Raw genomic sequence first — 18,715 nt, forward strand, 5'->3', positions numbered from 1 at the left:
CGGACGGCACAGAGGTCACTACCTTTGCTGCGCAGCGAACAGAGGTATCTCATAGCCATTCTTGATTAATTTCATGTCATTCCCATTAGTTAGACCTATTGCTGTACCTAATGAAATCATGTAATTGCTGAGGATTGCTAGAAAATTGGGTTAGGGTTTGTGTTACCTGTGGTTAGATAGAATATTGTCTTAGCTTGTGTTGGTTATTTTCACTTTCAGGAATGGCCACCATCCATATAACATTGTATATTAATCATAGAGGACGGTTTGAGAAAGGGCCTGGTGGGAGAATTAGTTATACTGGTGGTGAAGTCACAGAAATCAATAGGGTGAATGTTGATACACTGAACGGTTTTTTCATATCTGATTTGTTGAAGGACATTGGATATACGTCCGTTTCTAATTTTTACTGGCAAGAACCGGGGAAGGAGCTTGATGATGGGTTGAGGGACCTAAGGGTTGATATGGACGTAGTTAGAATGTATGAGGCAGCCGTGAAGAATGGTAACAAAATAAATGTTTATACAGAGCATCCGGTGGACCAGCCTGTGTTAGTTGAGGATAACAATATGACTCCGTCAAAGAGGAGAATAAAGACATGTGCCAAAAGGGTTCCAACACCAAAGAAGAGTCCAAAGAGAAGATTGGTAGTAGTGGAAGATGATGATGATGCTGACATTGTAGGTAATGTGAAAGTTGTGAAAGAGGACCAAAGAAGGGGTGAGGCCCATAACAGGGAAGAGGCCCATGAAGAAAATAAACAGGCCGAAGTTGAGGCCCAAAAAGAGGACAGTCTCAGTATGTCCCAAGAGACATCAGATCCACCACTAGCATCATCCCATGAAGCAGGACAGCTTTCTCAGCCTCCTCCAACACCTGTCCTACCAGATCAGCCACCATCTACTCAATCCCAACCTTCCCAGCCACCATTTGAAGAAGATCCAGGCCCGCAGTCTGAAGCCAATGTTTCTGAACCTATTGTACCTGAACAACTTACCCAATACACCCCACAGCCGTGTAGAAATCCACTTTCACAATCGATCCCTGATTCAGGCCGATCTTCTGATTCCAATAGGGTCCCCCAAACTAATCAAAGCAATCCTTCAGATGAGGTTGATGGACAGCCAAAGGTGAACAAGAGGAGATCAACAAGGAGGCCTCCCCGTACAGGGCAATCCTTCATCCCGAACCCTGACCCGGACAAGCCGCCAACCTTTTATGTGCCAGTTGAGGAGGGTGATTTTTCTGATGAAAATCCCGGACATCATTGCTATTCGTCAGAGGACTTGCATAGCATAGCGAGTGACGATGATACTGAGACTCCAGTTTTTCCTCAGAGCAATGCTGATGCCCCGGTTAGCCAGGTGCGGTTGGAATTGGGGATGGAGTTTGAGACTCTCAACCAGTTCAGGAAGGCTGTCCGAAAGTTTAATATCCACATTGGCAGGAGCATATTCTTTGCTCGTTGTGATTCAACAAGATCCAAGGCTATATGCTACGATGAGGACTGTCCATGGCAAATCTACTGTGCCAAGAGATCATTTCCCGCAAGTTATCAGGTAAAGACATTTGTAAATGAACACACTTGTAGCAGAGATAATCACTGTAAGTCAGCAGATGGAAAATGGGTAATAGATGAGCTAGAGGAGAGGATTAGAGTTCAACCAACCTTGACAGTGAGGGAGGCTGACCAATACTTCAGATCTGAGTATGATGTACTCATTAATGAGAGGAAAATTTACCGATCAATGAAGAAGGCGAAGGAGAGGATTGAGGGCTCCGAGATTGCTCAGTATGCAAGACTTCGTGATTATGGCAATGAAATACTAAAGACTAACCCTGGCTCGACGGTAAGGATACACACAAATCCTATGCCTGATTCGAATCCTCTGTTTCTGAGGATCTATGTATGCTTTGATGCGTGCAAGAAGGGATTTGTGGGAGGTTGTAGACCTTTAATAGGTTTGGATGGGACCTTTCTTAGAGGGTACTACGGGGGGCAGTTGTTGACAGCAATAGGACAGGATGCTAATAATCATATCTATCATATTGCTTATGCAATTGTGGAGTCAGAAAATAAAGAAAGTTGGAAGTGGTTTCTAGAGATACTTCAAGAGGACGTGGGAGATTTTCAGGCGAATGGGTTTAATTTTATGTCTGATATGCAGAAGGTATCTTTTTTAATTAATGTAGTGCAATCAATTGTAGTGTATTATGTAGAGAGTCTGCTTATGTATCATTATGCTTGTTTAGTTTAGTTGATATATACAGTTGAGGTATATTCTTGCTGATATGTTCCTAATGATAGGAGACCTTAGAAAATGTTCATGTTTGCTTATATGTTGATTGCTGATAGGAGGGTTTAGAAAATGTTCATGTTTGCTGATATGAGATTTTAGAAAATGTTCCTATATGCTGATATCTTGATGGCTGATATGAGATTTTAGAAAATGTTCCTATATGCTGATATGTTGATGGCTAGTAGGAGGGTTTAGATGGCTGATATGAGATTTTAGAAGATGTTCCTATATGCTGATATGTTGATGGCTGGTAGGAGGGTTTAGAAAATGTTTCTGGTTGCTGAAAGTAGCAATTATTTTACCCCTAGATAGATTCACCCTCTATGCCATCAGGCATGTGTTTCTTGTATATTTTAATTGCCAAAAACGCTGACAATCTTAATGTGATGTATGCCTACAGGGGTTAATACCTGCGGTGCAGGAAATGTATCCAAATGCAAACCACAGGTTCTGTGCCATGCATATATGGCAAAACTTTCGCAAGAGATGGAGTGACTTAGAGTTGAAAATGTGTTTGTGGTCCTGTGCTAAGTCTACCACAACACAGGACTTCAATGCTGCAATGGATAGGCTAAAGAAGATCAATGTTGGGGCATGGGAATACTTGGATAAGATCAGTCTAAAACAATGGAGCAGGGCCCATTTTAGTGAATATCCGAAAGCAGACAACTACACAAACAACAACTGCGAAGTGTTTAATGCCAAGGTGAAGAAAATGAGAGGCAAACCAATAATTACAATGTTAGAGGAAGTGAGATGCTATGTAATGAGGATTATGGCTAGGAATAAGAAGGCCTTGGTTGGGTATAATGGAAGGTTAGCCCCAACCCAGCAGAGCAGGTTAGAAAGGGAGAAAAGAGAGAGCAACAAGTGGAGACCTCTACCAACTAAATGTTTACGAAGTTCAATGTCTACCCGTGAAGGTAAGTGTGGATTTGGGCAAGGCAACCTGTAGTTGTAGGCTTTGGCAACTAACTGGACTCCCATGTAGACATGCATGTGCGGCGTTAGCTTACCAAAACAGGCGACCCGAAGAGTATGCCCATAACTGGCTGACCATGGGTGCATATAACGCTGCATATCAGTGTTCTATGCGTCCAGTTCCAAGCCAGGAGTTCTGGGAGCAGCAAGACACCCTACCCATTCTGCCACCACGGTACAGAAAACCAATAGGGAGACCTTCATATAAGAGAGACAAGAGAAACGATGCCCCTCCTGATAAGAGTGACCCTCATAGAACAAAGAGGAGGATTGGAACTATCGTCTGCAAATACTGCCTCGAGGTATGCATCTCCATATCTGTTATTCATTGATATCAGTTCCGAATCTAATAAGTATCTAATTATGATTTATGCGCAACTTACATTAAGTATTATTTGCTTTAGGCTGGTCATAATAAAAGGAGTTGTAAAAAGAGAAAAGCGGCAATGGGTGAAGGGACTTCTGCTCCACAAGTGCCTGAAGGGGATTCTGATGATGACATGATGGCTGAAATGTTCTGGGAGGAGACCTTAGAGGCTGCAGATGCTGAAGCAGCAGCCACTGAGGACGGAAACGATTCTGCAACACCACATCATGGTCAAGTAAGTGCATTATGTTTAGTTAGAATTACTTAGTTTGCTGCAACAAAAACATTATTATCCTAAGATCGGTTTGTTTTCTGAAACATGGCACACCACAGGGAATGCCGCCGCCAACAACCACACAACAACAACCACAAACCAACAATGCAACAACCAAGAAACAAGTTAAAAGGAGAAGTGTTAAGCGACCCCCTCCCACTGCAAAAACGCAGCAAACACCTCCCCCATCTGCCAACAAACCATCTACCACCCCATCCACACACAACTCCGAAACTACACCGCATCCACTGCAAGGTGCTAGTGCAGGGACATCGACACGGTTCGTGCAATTCATGCCAACACCGGGAGTGACTACAGGTGCTACAGGCCGAGGCAGAGCTGCTAGGGGTGGACTTCATAGCAGGGGACGAGGAAGGAAATGCGCATTCAGTGGATCAAAAACAGGTGTCTCGAGTGGGAGCAGTAACTCAACTCCGATTTGATAGAAACTTTTGCTGGCTTTTGATTGTTTTGTTTTGTTTATTAAAGAGCAACTCAAGACTCTTGTATTGTGTAATTATCATGGTCTGGGTTAGGATAAGGTAGCTAAACTTGATTTCAGGGTGTTATATGACCAACCGAACTTGTCTTCATTGGCTTATGTCATGACTACTATTTTTTATACATCAAAATTCGCTTTTTACAATGGTTATTTTATCACTCTTTTAACAGCACCTTCTTTTGAATTTGGATGAAAGCTTTGAATGGACACCAAAAGCATATTCTTGCCATGTTTTTTGTTCTAGTTATACTTACTTCCTTATGAAGAATAGATAGATTCAGGTGATAATACATTGGCATTGGTTCAATATAAACTTTACCTCATTTTACATGGCTGCATCAACTATAAAATAAACAAAATGCTACCAGAGATCCAATATTTCGTGCCTATGTTAATGAGATCAGAATTAATAAGATTAAAGTTACAATCACTTAAGCAGCATGTCATACCAAAGTTTCCAACTCATACACATCTTACAATTTCATAACCAAATACAACTCACTAAATAAACAGAAAGCAACCCCTATGGCAATGGTTGAAAGCAACAGCCTCATTCCCTTAAGTTCCCCCCTAACTTCACCCCTAAATTTTTCCAACTTCCTGGCCATCATTGAGGATGATTGCGGATTTTCCACACCACTTGTGACAGTCACACCATCTTCATGCCTTGAATAAGACTGATCGGAATTTCTTTTTGCTAAAGCTCTTGCTAGGCCCTCCCATCCTTCTTCAATATCATCCACCCACACAAAGTATTTGCAATCTATTGTCTGGAAAAAAAAAACGAACCAAAGTGTCAACTACAATGTCAAAAATAGATTTCTAACCTGAACAGCAACACCGCGTGTACATTACCGCCCACCCAGGACATCTGATGAACCATCTATTAGGGTTTGTCACTGTGCCAGACTCCATCAGCACAACATCCCTCCTACACAAGCATTTGCCGTCGAGCATCTTTTCCTTCATCCTCTTCAAACTCGAAGAACTGCTGCGAGTTCCATCACTTGCACGAGAGTTAAATCTTCGCAAAGACATCCTAGGGCTCACGAGAAAATTCCTTCTTTCTCTCCTTACGTGCACTTGACACTGGATGAGGTTGAAGGCGATTGCATTTATCGGGGGGTGGTTCGAATTGGGGAAGATGACTCCCTAGGGTTTCCACTTCATAGGTTAATCCTTATAGTAACGTTCAAATCCACGTAGATAGGGTTTTGGGGGGGGTTTGGAGTGCCACGTAGGTTCGTATAAGGACGAAGCTGGTGTCAAACCAAGACAGGGTATTTTTGTCACACGGACCGCATCTTCAATGGGTACAAAGTTAGTTTTCGTCTGCTATGGGTACAATTGTCAGCGTTTTTATCTTTCATAGGTACATATGGTCATTTATTCATACTTGATTTTGCATTTGTGGATACGTTAGAAACAGGAGAATAAGCTCCTGGCTCGTAAGGAGTATCTGTATTTGTGTTTTTCTCTTTGAAATGTTTCCTGGATGACAAACTACGAGAAGACGTATAGTTATATAATAAATATATATTTTTTTTGCTAAAAAAAAGTACTTCATTTGCTAATGTGTATAGTTTTGTTGGTAACCTAAAATATTTATATTTTTTAGGTTAATAATGGTACAAGGATGCGACTTGCGTTGGATTTAATTCTAAAGCCCCACTACTTGATGCTACATGATGTCATTGACTCTACTAATAGAAATTACAATAAGTATAAACAAAATTATTGAAATAAATAAATAAATAAAGATTGTGGTTTGCTCAACTCTCCATAGTCTTTCAACTTGGGACATCATGCAAAATAAATAAATAAACATTCTCAGGACACCTTGCCTTTGAGAAGCACACTATTGAATCTTTTCTATTTTGGTTATTTTAAACGTGTTCCTCTTCCAAAAATTAGAAAACAAGACTAATTTCTTTGGAATATCAACTTACTCCTATATGCTATTCTCTTTGTGCAATACTATTTGTTAGATCAATAGATTTTGAGTGGTTTTTTTATTAAATCTGAATTGATGTTGTATAGTGTAATTTCAATCCCACACAAGATTTAAGTGAAAAAAAAATGTAAGAAAATTTTGTTCGGTGTGAAATCTCCCTTTACAAAATCATTTCAAAAAAAAATGAAAAGATCCATTTTTACTTTAAAATTGCTCAAAAATATAAATTTGCTCCAATTTGTATCCCGAACAAAATTGACTTTTTCATGTGTACGGACTCCATATATACCGGCTTTGATGTTTACATGCGTTCCTTAGTTATAACATTTTCTTTTGACATGGTTAGTTATACATAATTGGATACATAAGGCTTCAACATTTTATCTTTGTACACAAATTTCACATTGCTCAAGAGGGAAAGTGAATATTATTCCACCATGAAATGCAGCTCCAAAATCCAAACCTCATTGATTTATTCATATCAGGTAAATATTCCGCGAAATTTACCATCGACAGATGCCAGGTGCCTCTGTTATGCTAAATGCAAGTACTTCATCATATTTTGAAGCATACACAAAGCCCCATAACTGTGTATATGAGAGAAAGACCAGTAAGTTTTCTTCAGCTATAAATGTCTCTTGAAACTAGCAACCAGAAAAAGATGAAAAAGAAAGGATGAAGGAGTGTGTAACATTGTGTGCATGTGAGAAGAATCGAAGAAGTTGCATGAGCACCTCTACTTCCTTCACTTTGAAATCTTGAGAATTCGCAAGGCAAGGATTTTCGTAGGTTTCTGAGACCAACCTTGAGCCATTCAATCTTCAAGAATATTGCAAGAGTTTGAAAGGGATTAAATAAAAACACAAGGTGATGATATATGATTGAAGACATGTTCACATTTCTTCCTTTTTATATTTTTCAATTTTTTTCTTTTGGCAGTATAAGAGTAACAATTTAAGCAAAGAGATAGCGATGGAAGTAGAAAGTTCTTACGGATCACCATCCAAATAAACCGCAAAATGACTTCCCCCTCCAATTGCTAAGAACTCACTGTTGCATAGTGTGAAATAGCGGTTTAACCCTGCAATGTTGTGGTTAGTTTAGGCTTTTGCACTTAGAATTCTAAACCAAGTAAAAGAAAAGAAAGGGGAGAAAAAAAGAGAAAGGGAAAACCAAACAAACAAATGTATTCCAAAATTTGAGAAAAGCCTCGTGCTCAGGCCGAAGATTTAGCAATAGAATTCAAGGTTCCAAGATTCTACTAGAGGCAACTATTGAACATGATAGTATTTTTATTATCTTTAACAATTCATAGATATTTGGATGAATGTGAAATTATGATGGAGCAAATTCAACTCTCATTGACAAACTAATAATTGAATGTAGCAGACGACATTCTCACATTTCTGAATAAAAGTAAACTCAAGCATTCCTCATTGGCACATAGGAAATGGTTCTTATATATAGTTGAAAGATGACATTATGTTCACCATATGTCACACAATTCCTGAAATTTAACCTTTTAATGATCTTCATGGGCATAATTTCTAAGGTTTGCACCATAGATTCAAATGTCAATGCACCACATAGCAAGAAAAACTAACACCGATTCATTACAACAACAAACAACAACAAAGCCTTGTCCCACTAAGTGGGGTCGGCTACATGAATCAACCGACGCCATCGTGCTCTGTCATGTATCATGTCTACAGAGAGACCGTTTACATGTAGATCTCGTTTGACCACCTCATGGATGGTCTTCTTAGGTCTTCCTCTACCTTTCGCCCTTTGTCCATCTTCCATCTCATCTACCCTCCTGACTGGATGTTCTATCGGTCTTCTTCTCACATGTCCAAACCACCTGAGACGCGATTCAACCATCTTTTCCACAATGGGTGCTACTCCAACTCTCTCCCTTATATCTTCATTCGTTATTTTATCCAATCGCGTATGACCACTCATCCATTTCAACATCTTCATCTCTGCCACACTCAGCTTATGTTCGTGCTCCCCTTTAGCCGCCCAACACTCCGTACCATACAACATAGCCGGTCTTATGGCGGTGCGATAGAATTTACCTTTAAGTTTTAAAGGCACTTTTTTGTCGCATATAAAACCAGATGCACTCCGCCATTTTGACCAACCTGCTTGGATCCTATGATATACATCCTGTTCAATCTCTCCATTATCCTGTATGATACACCCAAGATACTTAAAACTTTTAACTTTTCTTAGGATGTTTTCTCCAAGCTTCACCTCTATATTGGAGTTTTCCCTTCTCAGACAGAACTTACATTCCATATATTCCGTCTTACTACGACTTATGCGCAGACCATACACTTCTAGAGCTTCTCTCCATAACTCCAACTTCTTATTTAGGTCTTCCCTTGACTCTCCCATAAGGACGATATCATCGGCAAACAGCATGCACCATGGCACAGGCTCTTGGATGTGCTCTGTGAGTACTTCCAAGACTAATGTGAAAAGGTATGGACTTAAGGATGATCCCTGGTGTAATCCTATACCAATAGGGAATTCCTCCGTCACACCACCTTGAGTCTTCACACTAGTTGTGGCCCCATCATACATGTCTTTAATTGCCCGAATATATGCGATCCTTACTCTCTTCTTTTCTAAAACCTTCCATAAGACCTCCCTTGGTACCCTATCATACGCTTTTTCCAAATCAATAAACACCATATGTAGATCCCTTTTATTACTACGATACCTCTCCATCATCCTTCTTAATAGGTATATCGCTTCAGTGGTAGATCTTTCTGGCATAAATTCAAATTGGTTCTCTGTTACTTGTGTCTCTTTTCTCAACCTCCGTTCTATCACCCTTTCCCGTAACTTCATAGTATGACTCATAAGCTTAATCCCTCTATAGTTTCCGCAACTTTGTATATCCCCCTTATTCTTGTAGATAGGTACCAAGGTACTCTTTCTCTACTCATCAGGCATCTTCTTTGACCTTAAAATCTCATTAAAAAGCTTGGTTAACCAGTTGATGCCTTTTTCTCCAAGACCCTTCCAAACCTCAATCGGGATATTATCAAGTCCTACTGCCCTGCCATTTTTCATCTGCTTTAGAGCCTCTTTTACCTCGAAGTCTCGAATCCTTCGATAGTAGTCAAAGTTTTGGTCTTCTTCCCTTGTACATAATCGACCAAGACTCGGAAGAGTCTTCTGTCCCTCATTAAATAACTCGTAGAAGTAGCTCTTCCACCTCTTTCATTAATCTTCTCCTCTTGAGCCAACACATCTCCATCCTTATCCTTTATGCACTTAACCTGATCAAAATCTCTCGTTCTTCTTTCCCGACTCTTTGCGATTCTATATATACCTTTTTCTCCTTCTTTCGTGCCCAAAGACTGGTATAGACCCTCATATGCTCTTGTTTTTGCTTCACTTACAGCCACTTTTGTCTCTTTCTTAGCCGTCTTATAATTTTCCCAGTTATCTGCATTGCGGCATAAAGACCACTCTTTAAAGCATTCCCTTTTTATCTTTATCTTTTCTTGTATACTCGCATTCCACCACCAGGACTCCTTGTCTCTTGGTCCTATTCCTTTAGATTCACCAAAACTTTCTTTTGCTGTTCTTCTAATAACTTCTGCCATCTCCCTCCACATCTCTTCCGCGCTTCCATTCCTATCCCACTTTGCCTCTTCTCCTACCCGTCTTAGGAAGCTTCTTTGTTCCTCACCTTTCATCCGCCACCACCTCGTCCTTGGATTCTTCGTATGATGTATTTTCCTCAACTTTTGCTCAACGCGAAAATCCATGACGAGCACCCTATGTTGGGTTGTCAAACTCTCTCCCGGGATAATTTTACAGTTAATGCAAAATTTCCGGTCGACTCTCCTCAGCAAGAAGAAATCAATTTGAGAGCTTGTCATGCCACTCTTATAGGTTATAAGATGTTTGTCTCTCTTTTTAAAACATGTATTTGCGATGAGAAGATCAAAGGTTGAGGAAAAGTCCAAAATAGTTTTACCATCGGCATTGATCACCCCGAAACCATGGCCTCTGTGAATACTCCCATATCCAGTCACTTCTCTCCCAACATGGCCATTTAAATCTCCTCCTAAGAAGATCTTATCTCCCAAAGGTATGCCTTGAACCAAACTCTCTAGATCATCCCAAAACCTTATCTTGTGTTGTTCGTCCGAACACACTTGCGGTGCATAAGCACTAATCACATGGAAAGCACCTCCCTCCACCACAAGTTTGATAGAGATGATCCGATCTCCCACCCTCTTGACATCCACTACGTCCTTTTTCCACTACTTATCCACAATTATTCCAACCCCATTCCTATTCTTCACCTTTCCTGTATACCAAAGTTTGAAACCAGAAGTATCCAACTCCCTAGCCTTTGCACCAACCCATTTCGTTTCTTGTAGGCACATAATGTTAATCTTCCTCCTTGTCATGGTGTCCACCACCTCCATAGACTTTCCTGTTAGAGTGCCTATATTCCATGTCCCAAATCTCAACCTTCTGTCGCTTCGACCTTTACCTTTTATTTTGTGAACTAGCTTATTTACCCTCGTCCGTTCACGAAAACGCGAGAACCCTTGCTCATTTAACACTACATCCGGGCACCGATGCAGCGGCTCTTGCTTTGACACCGTACTCGAGCCATACGGCGCGTTGCTAGCTAAGCATCGTATAATTATGATTGCAAAAAGGATAAAGAGTAACATGTTCAAACTTGGACGGAAGAAGATACATGTTGGACGATATATAACAGGATGGCCAGAAATATTTGTGAAAACAAATGTACTATTTGTTCCCTGTACCAAATATTTGTTATCAATAATACAATAACAGATACAATCTATCAGATAATCTTTGGATAAATGAATTTTAGTTTAACCTGGTATTTCTTGTTGGATGGTGGTTTAACCTGGTATTTCTAGTTGGATGGTCTAAGAGGCGCTTCAACTAAGCTTCCAAACACTGCTCCTCTTCGATCTCCGACAACCTGAAATGTAATAACTAACATTTGGAACCAATCCATGATAGAAGCGAAGAGAAATTAATCTTACAAGTTACAAATAAAAGATTCCAATACTGAATATATCTCTGATAATTCAAAATGTATTAAGAGTTTTCAATCCATAGCAAAGAACTCAAATGTCATGTAGGACTTCCAGGCTTCCAAACTGGGACTTGAATTTGTAGAAAACATGAACTATCCCATTCTATAACTAATGCTAGTGTCGAAACTCCATATACAGTATAGTATACATTACAAACTTCACAGAGAAGTGTGTGCTTATGATTCAAATTTGCTCAGGGAAAGTTGTAGGGTACCAGCAAACTCAATCCAGGCCAAAGCATGCTTATAAATCATGGCACCCAAGCTCCCCAACTAAGGGAAGAACACCCATCATCAAAGCATGAGCCTCTTGACCTATCCGCAATGTGCCAAGCTCCCCAACTAAGGGAAGAACACCCATCATCAAAGCCGAATTTGGCATTATTCCTTCATCTACCATCAACCTCACATACTGCAATGCTTCAATCCGAATCCCATGGTGTGCAAAACCAGCAACCATGGCACCCCACAAAGCAACATCTCTCTCAGAACTTCCATCAAACACCCTCCGCGCAAGCTCAATTTTCCCACACCTAAAATACATTCTAACCAAACAGACCTTAATATATAAACTACCATCAAAACAACCATTCTTAACCAAAATGGCATGAACCTTAAACCCTTCTTGAACCACATTTGCATCACCCAAGCTTTCGATAACATTCACAATAGATCAGGCATAATGTCACTGTCTTAAGACAAAATATGCCCAATTTGGTATCCATCCAAAAGTTGGGGACCAGGGGAATTGAGACAGTGACATAAATATATTCTCTGCCTATAAGCCCGGTCATATGAAAAACGAAGTTCTCGATTACAGATGAAAGGAACAGGGGAATTTGTTAGAAGTCACCAAATCATGAAGCAGCTTCTGATTATGCGAGGGAAGCTGATGGTGAGACTCGAAGCAAGAAGACGACGAGTCCCAGGACCTGCTGCTTCTGCCGCCGGCGATGAAGAGCCCAACGAAGACGCGCGACTATGTGCAAGACGATGACAGAGAGCAACAGCGACGACCGGTCTGGGAAACGAGAAGAGGGACGGCGGCCTTGATTACGAGACCGGAGACGAGAGAGAGCTTGAGTGCGACGCCGAGAAAGATGAGAGAGATCCAGCGGAAGAGAGAGAGAGAGAATAGGATGAGGAGAGAATAACAGATCTAAGAGAGTTTGAGTTGAATGAACAATTTTGATTTTGTTTTATTTTTTAGATATGTTTTTGTTTTGTTGTTTAAATTATTTAAAAATATAAAATTGAGATTAGTTAAATTTTAAAATTTGATTGATTTAAAAAGATATTTTTTTAATCAAATAAAGTAAGAATGTTTAAGATTTTTTATAAAATTAAATAAAAAATATATTTTTATTTTTATTTAATTAAAGAGATTTATTAGTAAAAGTAGTGATATAATATATATTTAAAAAAAATGAAATACTGATGTGAAAAATAAATTTTAGGTGACTTATTATTTATCATCGTATTGTAGCAATTACCTTTTATTATTGAGTTTTATATTCTCTATTTTATATGTAGTTAAAGTTGTGATGTACACATAAATAAATTATAACTCAAATGACATAATTTTTTCATATTCACCAAATTATAATATTTTAACTAATGTTTTAAATTTTAATTGCAATTAAATTTTTTAACAAATAATTAAATTTTTAATTATATAATGGGATCCCAATTATCATTTTAGTTTTGATAATTACGTAAAAACTGAAGAATTTGTCTTCAGTTTATGTTTTCATTTTATTTTTGTTTGTAATATTTTTCTTTTTTTAGAATTTTGTAAATATATAATAAAAATATAAAAGAAAAAATTCTTTTTATTATTTTATTTTATTTATTTATTATATTTTGAAAATAAAAAAAGAAAAGAAAAAGTATTTTAAGGATATAAAACTCTAATAATAATATTTTTAATATATCATATATCTTCAAAGAATATTAAAAAGTCAGAATTTTGTTCCTCTAAATTTTGAATTTTTATTTTAGAAAATAAAGTGCGATCTCTCATCTTAAAATGGTTTTTCTTTTATATTTTTTTTATTTCACTTATAAAATAAATAGTGAGAAATTATACTTTACATTTTAAAGTGAAATTCAAAATTTAAATGATGCAAATCCAAAACGTTAATATTGTTAGTAAAATATAAAAAAAAAAAATAGTATCGATTAAAATATATAAAATAAAAAATATTTAGTTTGACCAAAGAAATGTCACATTACCCAACAAGATTAAAATTAAAGTATTTAGTTTGAGCAAAGAAATGCGACATTATCAACCACGAACGTTTTCCTTTTATTTAGGCCAGAAAGTCCAAAACAGATGTAAGGAATGACATTATCACAAGTGTGCTGAATTGGGTGTTTCTTCTACTTTTTCTTTTTGGATTGTTGTGCTCTGAATTACAGGACAATTTTCCATGAATAAAATGACCAGAAAAGAAACCAAAGGTCTAGTAGTTACCGATTAGGATCGAGGCGTTGATACAGTGATAAAGAAAATGGTTAACCATTTTTGAAATAAAAATAGTGGGATTTTGATATAATCAGAGATATAAATTTAATGATAATTAATCTTTTATTTTATTATTTTATTAATTTTTTTAGAGAATCTAAATTTTAAAAAGTGTTCTAAAAGAAGTATAAAAAAAAAAAATTTAAGATGAAAGATCAATCTAAATTAAATACTCAAGTAGACGATAAGATGTTGAGAGTTGTCATCCAAAAATCTAATGAAGCCTTACTCCAAGCTAGTTTAAGAGTCATTCATCAATTGCAACTTGTCAATAAAAAATTAGATGTTTGTATATAATAAATATTTTTTAACCCCATAATCAATATACAATGCACTTGTCATTGCTTATTAGGTATCCAAATCACAAACCAAATGAATAGTTAAAACAACCTTAGTAAAAGGAGCTTCAGGAACCCACACTCTTTTCTTTTTATTACATAGCCACAACAAAACAACGGAAACTAACTAATTAAGAACACAGAGACATGGATATCTTAATATTTATAATCAATTTATGTTCATGGGATGGGGTGTATGACTATTTTGCCGGTGGCTCTATGAGTCTTCAAGTAGGCAAATGCTTCAACGACATTAGAAAATGGAAAAGGACTTTTAGGATCCACTATTGGCTTGATCTTCCCACTCTCCAAGTAAGGTTTTAATTTCTCCAACACAACACCTTCTGAATTGAGTAAGTACCAAATAGCAGGAGGAATTTCAGGTTCTACTATTGTCACAACTTTGCCCCCTTCTTTGATAGCTTTCAATGCCCTCTCATTTTGACCTGTTTTTAGAAACATTCATGATTTTAGTTAGTTTTCTATAGTGTAATTGATATAAATAGTTCGGATTTTTCAAACAACTTACCAACTGCATCGAACACTACATCAAACTTTTCTGGAAGATCTTCAAAATTGACCTTGGTATAGTCAATAAGCAAGTCTGCTCCCAAATTTCTCAACAGTTCCAATTTGCCACTGCTGGCTGTGGCTGCTACCTTTGATGCTCCAAACACATGCTTGCTAAGCTGCCTCATAAAACAAGTAGATTAACTCATATTTTTATTTATTAAATATATATAATATTATTAGTAAGAGTTTAATTTTAATGCACTGATAATGTAAAAAATTTTACACATTTGTACGTGTAAAATTATTTTACACTGATAGTGTATCAAAATTAAATTCTATTAGTAAATATAAAATTAAACAAAATAATTAATATTTTATATTTAAAGATATATACAGTAAAATATATCTAATATTGATTTGTCCTTTATATATTATAGATATAGATATATAATACATGATAGAGATTTGTATGTAGTTATTTTTATGTAAAAAATTTATAGTTAAAATTTTTTAGATAATTTAACATTTATAACTAAATTGATGTGATTTGACAATTTTTAACTATTATCTTCCTATGAAAATGAAAGTAAGTAAGTACACGTTAGTTTTGAGTTTATTAGATATGAAAAAGTTATATGATCAAAACATAAACATTATGAAATAGAACGAGTACTATAATAATAGAATGCACCAAACCTGAACAACATGAGTTCCAACTCCACCAGCACCTCCAAGAACAAGGATAGATTTTTGGGAAGAAAGAGAAGCTCTTTCAAGTCCTTGGTAGGCAGTGATGATTGCCAAAGGGAGGCTAGAGGCTTCAACAAAGCTCAAATTGAAGGGTTTGTGAGCCAACACTTTCTCTTCGGCTGCAGTATACTCTGCTAGTGACCCTATGGCCTTTGGGTTCTTCAATGCATTCTCATTGATGTCGCCATACACTTCATCTCCAACTTTGAACTTCTTCACTTTGCTTCCCACTTTCACTACCACACCCGCAACGTCATAGCCAGGGGAAGTCTGAATTTTGAATATTTTTTGTTGAGGTTGAGATATTCTTATTTTTTTAGATTCAAATTGATTGCAAAAATGTTGATAGTACAACGTTGTTTCCCAAACTTTTTAATTTACAGGTTTAATTTTCACATAATATATTATCTGTATTCAAATATATATTATTAGGTAAGTAAAAATAATTACTTTTTGTTTGATGTAATAGAATCACTATATAAAATATTGTATATTAAAATAAAAGTAAATCTTTAAAACTATCTTGGTGTCGAGTTAAGATAATTCTATTATCGGCAAAGGAGAGTCGGAGTTCTTAAAATTTCCAAGGGCCCTCTTATAATCAACAGGGTTAAGAGCTGCAGCCACAACCTTAATGAGAACCTGATCATCCTTGAGTTCTGGTACAGGTTCATTAGGATCAAACTTGAGAATGTCTTCAATGTTACCATATTCAGAGTAGGTCCAAGCTTTCATGTGAGATGGAATGCTAGGTGTGCTTGCATGATAATAGATTTAATCAACTAACTATTTGGTATAAGGGAAAATAAATGAAACAAAGGACAAGATTCAAGGGACAGAAATGAAATTTGGAAGTTGGATTGAACTTGGTAATATCTGTATGTTTGTGATATGAAGATGGTATGGCAGTATGGCTATTTATATAGCATGGCCACAATAATAGTGTCACACCTTACAAAATGGGAAATAATTCAATTCAATGCACTTATCAGTTATCATGATGTCACTCCTTACATTTGTTTTGAACAAGTTAAAAGGGCAATGTTGGTTGATGTTAGAACTTAGAATAATGTCGCATTTCTTTGACCAAGCTAGCTACTTTAACTTTTGCTTTGAAACAACTTGAGACGGAAATTAAAGCTGTTATGACTGGAGCACACTAGCCGCAATATGTAGGCTCAATTCATAAAATTTGGTTCATAAATTAAATTCTTTTAACGTTCGATATTTTACAAAATAAAGGGTAAATTAAACTACTAAATGTTACCTGAAAATTTTTCAAACGTAGTAATAATAATCAAATATTAAATCTTTTTAAAAAAATTTTAAAGATCAAATTTTAGTACTTCTTTATACAAGTATTATTAGAAAGTATAGGTATTTTCATCCCTAATATTTGGTAATTTTATGTCAAATACCAACAATTTTTTTTAAAAATAAAAAAAGTCTAGAGATAAATTTTTGTTTCGATTTTTTTTTGTATGCACCTTATAAATAATTATCCAAATATTCTTACAAAAATTTAAATAAATACACAAATTATTTGTTAAATATAAAATTTATTTGAAACTTAAAAAAATATAATATTTTTATCTTTGTCATTTTTAAAACTCATTTAGAGGTTTATTTTTCATTTATATCTTTTAAGGTTATTAGTATTAATAGTATAAACTTTTAAATATTATTTTAATAATTCACCCATAAATAAATAAAATAACTATAGAATTATAAGCCCTTTAAATTATTCAACTATATATATTGACCCCACTACAAAAAATACCGTTATAATCGATGGTTAGACTGTCGATAATATTAAAAATCGACGGTAAAATTGACAGCGGATGAGGTTGCTATTAAAATTGTCGATTTTTTTCAAAATTCTAATAAAATCGACGGCTTATCAGGCCATCAATAATAATTCATTAAAATCGACAATCTTTCCATCTATAATATGAGTTTGAGAATTTTACTTGCTTAATAAAATCGACAGTTTTATCGTTGATATTATTATACAAAATCGACAATGTAAATATTTGATTCATTAAAATCGACAAAAGAGCCGTCGATTTAATTATTAAAATACCGACAAGTTCGTTATCTATATTTTGTTTTCTTTTGTCAATTTTAAAATTAAAAAGCGACAACTTTATCGTCGATTTTAATAGCCACATTTTTTTAATTATTTTTTCTATTTGAAAAATAGTAGACAATTAATGCAAATAAACTTTTAAATATAGAAATAAAATTTATACAAAATATTAGATAATAAAACAAATAAACTTTTAAATATAATTTATATTAAATATCAGATAATAAATTTACAAACTTATCAAAATAATAAATAATCCTCAAACATAAAAACTCAAGACAAGATAAATAACTAAACTTATTAAATTCGGCATTACTAATGTTGGTTGCAAGAAGGATCATTTGGGGTATCTTCAACATATAACCATTCTGTTTCCAATCTAGTTGCCAGATATTGAAAATTCCATGCTCTCTCGAAAACCATGAATCCTTCTCAACGAAAACAATATCAGGCTGAAATAATCTGCTACATCCAATTGTTTAAACTTCAATAAATATACTCAATTACACAACATAGAAGATAGTAAACAACCAAAAAAAATTGAAGCTTACCCTGAAGTTAAAGAACCATTCTTCTCACATAACGAAACAGCCTTTTTAATGTGGTTTGCAACTTTAACTTGAATACCAAGTCTCGTCAAATAGTATCCTGTGACAGCAGCTCTAACAGGTTTTCCATCAACTACTATAGCTTTAAGCCCTCTAAAACTAGAAGGAAGATCTTCCATGTTTAGCTTCTTCACATATATTTTTGAATTTAATCCCAATTCCAGTGTCCTTCACACACACCATTAAAATAATTTGCTCATAGTATTCACTTAAGGCCACCTTCTTCACCAAAGCATCAAACAAAAATTCCTCATTAGCAATTAGATGCTTGAAATTATTCCCAATTTTCCATTCATCAGCAACTTCACACCCACTCAGAGTTTTCGAATTACAACCCCCGGACATATACCCAACAACTTCATCTGTTTCTCTATTTTTATAAGTCTCGCATGTTCTATTCAT

General features: G+C 36.0%; 2 protein-coding genes and 1 pseudogene across 2 annotated transcripts; all 3 read right to left on the reverse strand.

Moving 5' to 3' along the window:
* Positions 1-6,881: 6,881 nt before the first annotated feature.
* On the reverse strand, positions 6,882-11,851 carry LOC130943896 (uncharacterized; annotated as a pseudogene).
* A 2,584-nt stretch (positions 11,852-14,435) lies between these two features.
* On the reverse strand, positions 14,436-16,384 carry LOC130946650 (2-methylene-furan-3-one reductase-like). Its single transcript, XM_057875477.1, has 4 exons — positions 16,247-16,384; positions 15,563-15,886; positions 14,883-15,042; positions 14,436-14,799 (listed from the first exon to the last, which is right to left on the reverse strand). Exons 1-4 carry the CDS (start codon positions 16,349-16,351, stop codon positions 14,534-14,536), a joined length of 855 nt encoding a protein of 284 aa, XP_057731460.1. The 5' UTR covers positions 16,352-16,384; the 3' UTR covers positions 14,436-14,533.
* A 1,490-nt stretch (positions 16,385-17,874) lies between these two features.
* LOC130945858 (histidine kinase 4-like) lies at positions 17,875-18,715 on the reverse strand. The gene is made up of 3 exons (XM_057874554.1): positions 18,663-18,715; positions 18,257-18,481; positions 17,875-18,167 (listed from the first exon to the last, which is right to left on the reverse strand). Exons 1-3 carry the CDS (start codon positions 18,713-18,715, stop codon positions 17,915-17,917), a joined length of 531 nt encoding a protein of 176 aa, XP_057730537.1. The 3' UTR covers positions 17,875-17,914.

Source organism: Arachis stenosperma, chromosome 8, assembly GCF_014773155.1.
Source record: "Arachis stenosperma cultivar V10309 chromosome 8, arast.V10309.gnm1.PFL2, whole genome shotgun sequence".
In the NCBI taxonomy this organism is placed as follows: Eukaryota; Viridiplantae; Streptophyta; class Magnoliopsida; order Fabales; family Fabaceae; genus Arachis; species Arachis stenosperma.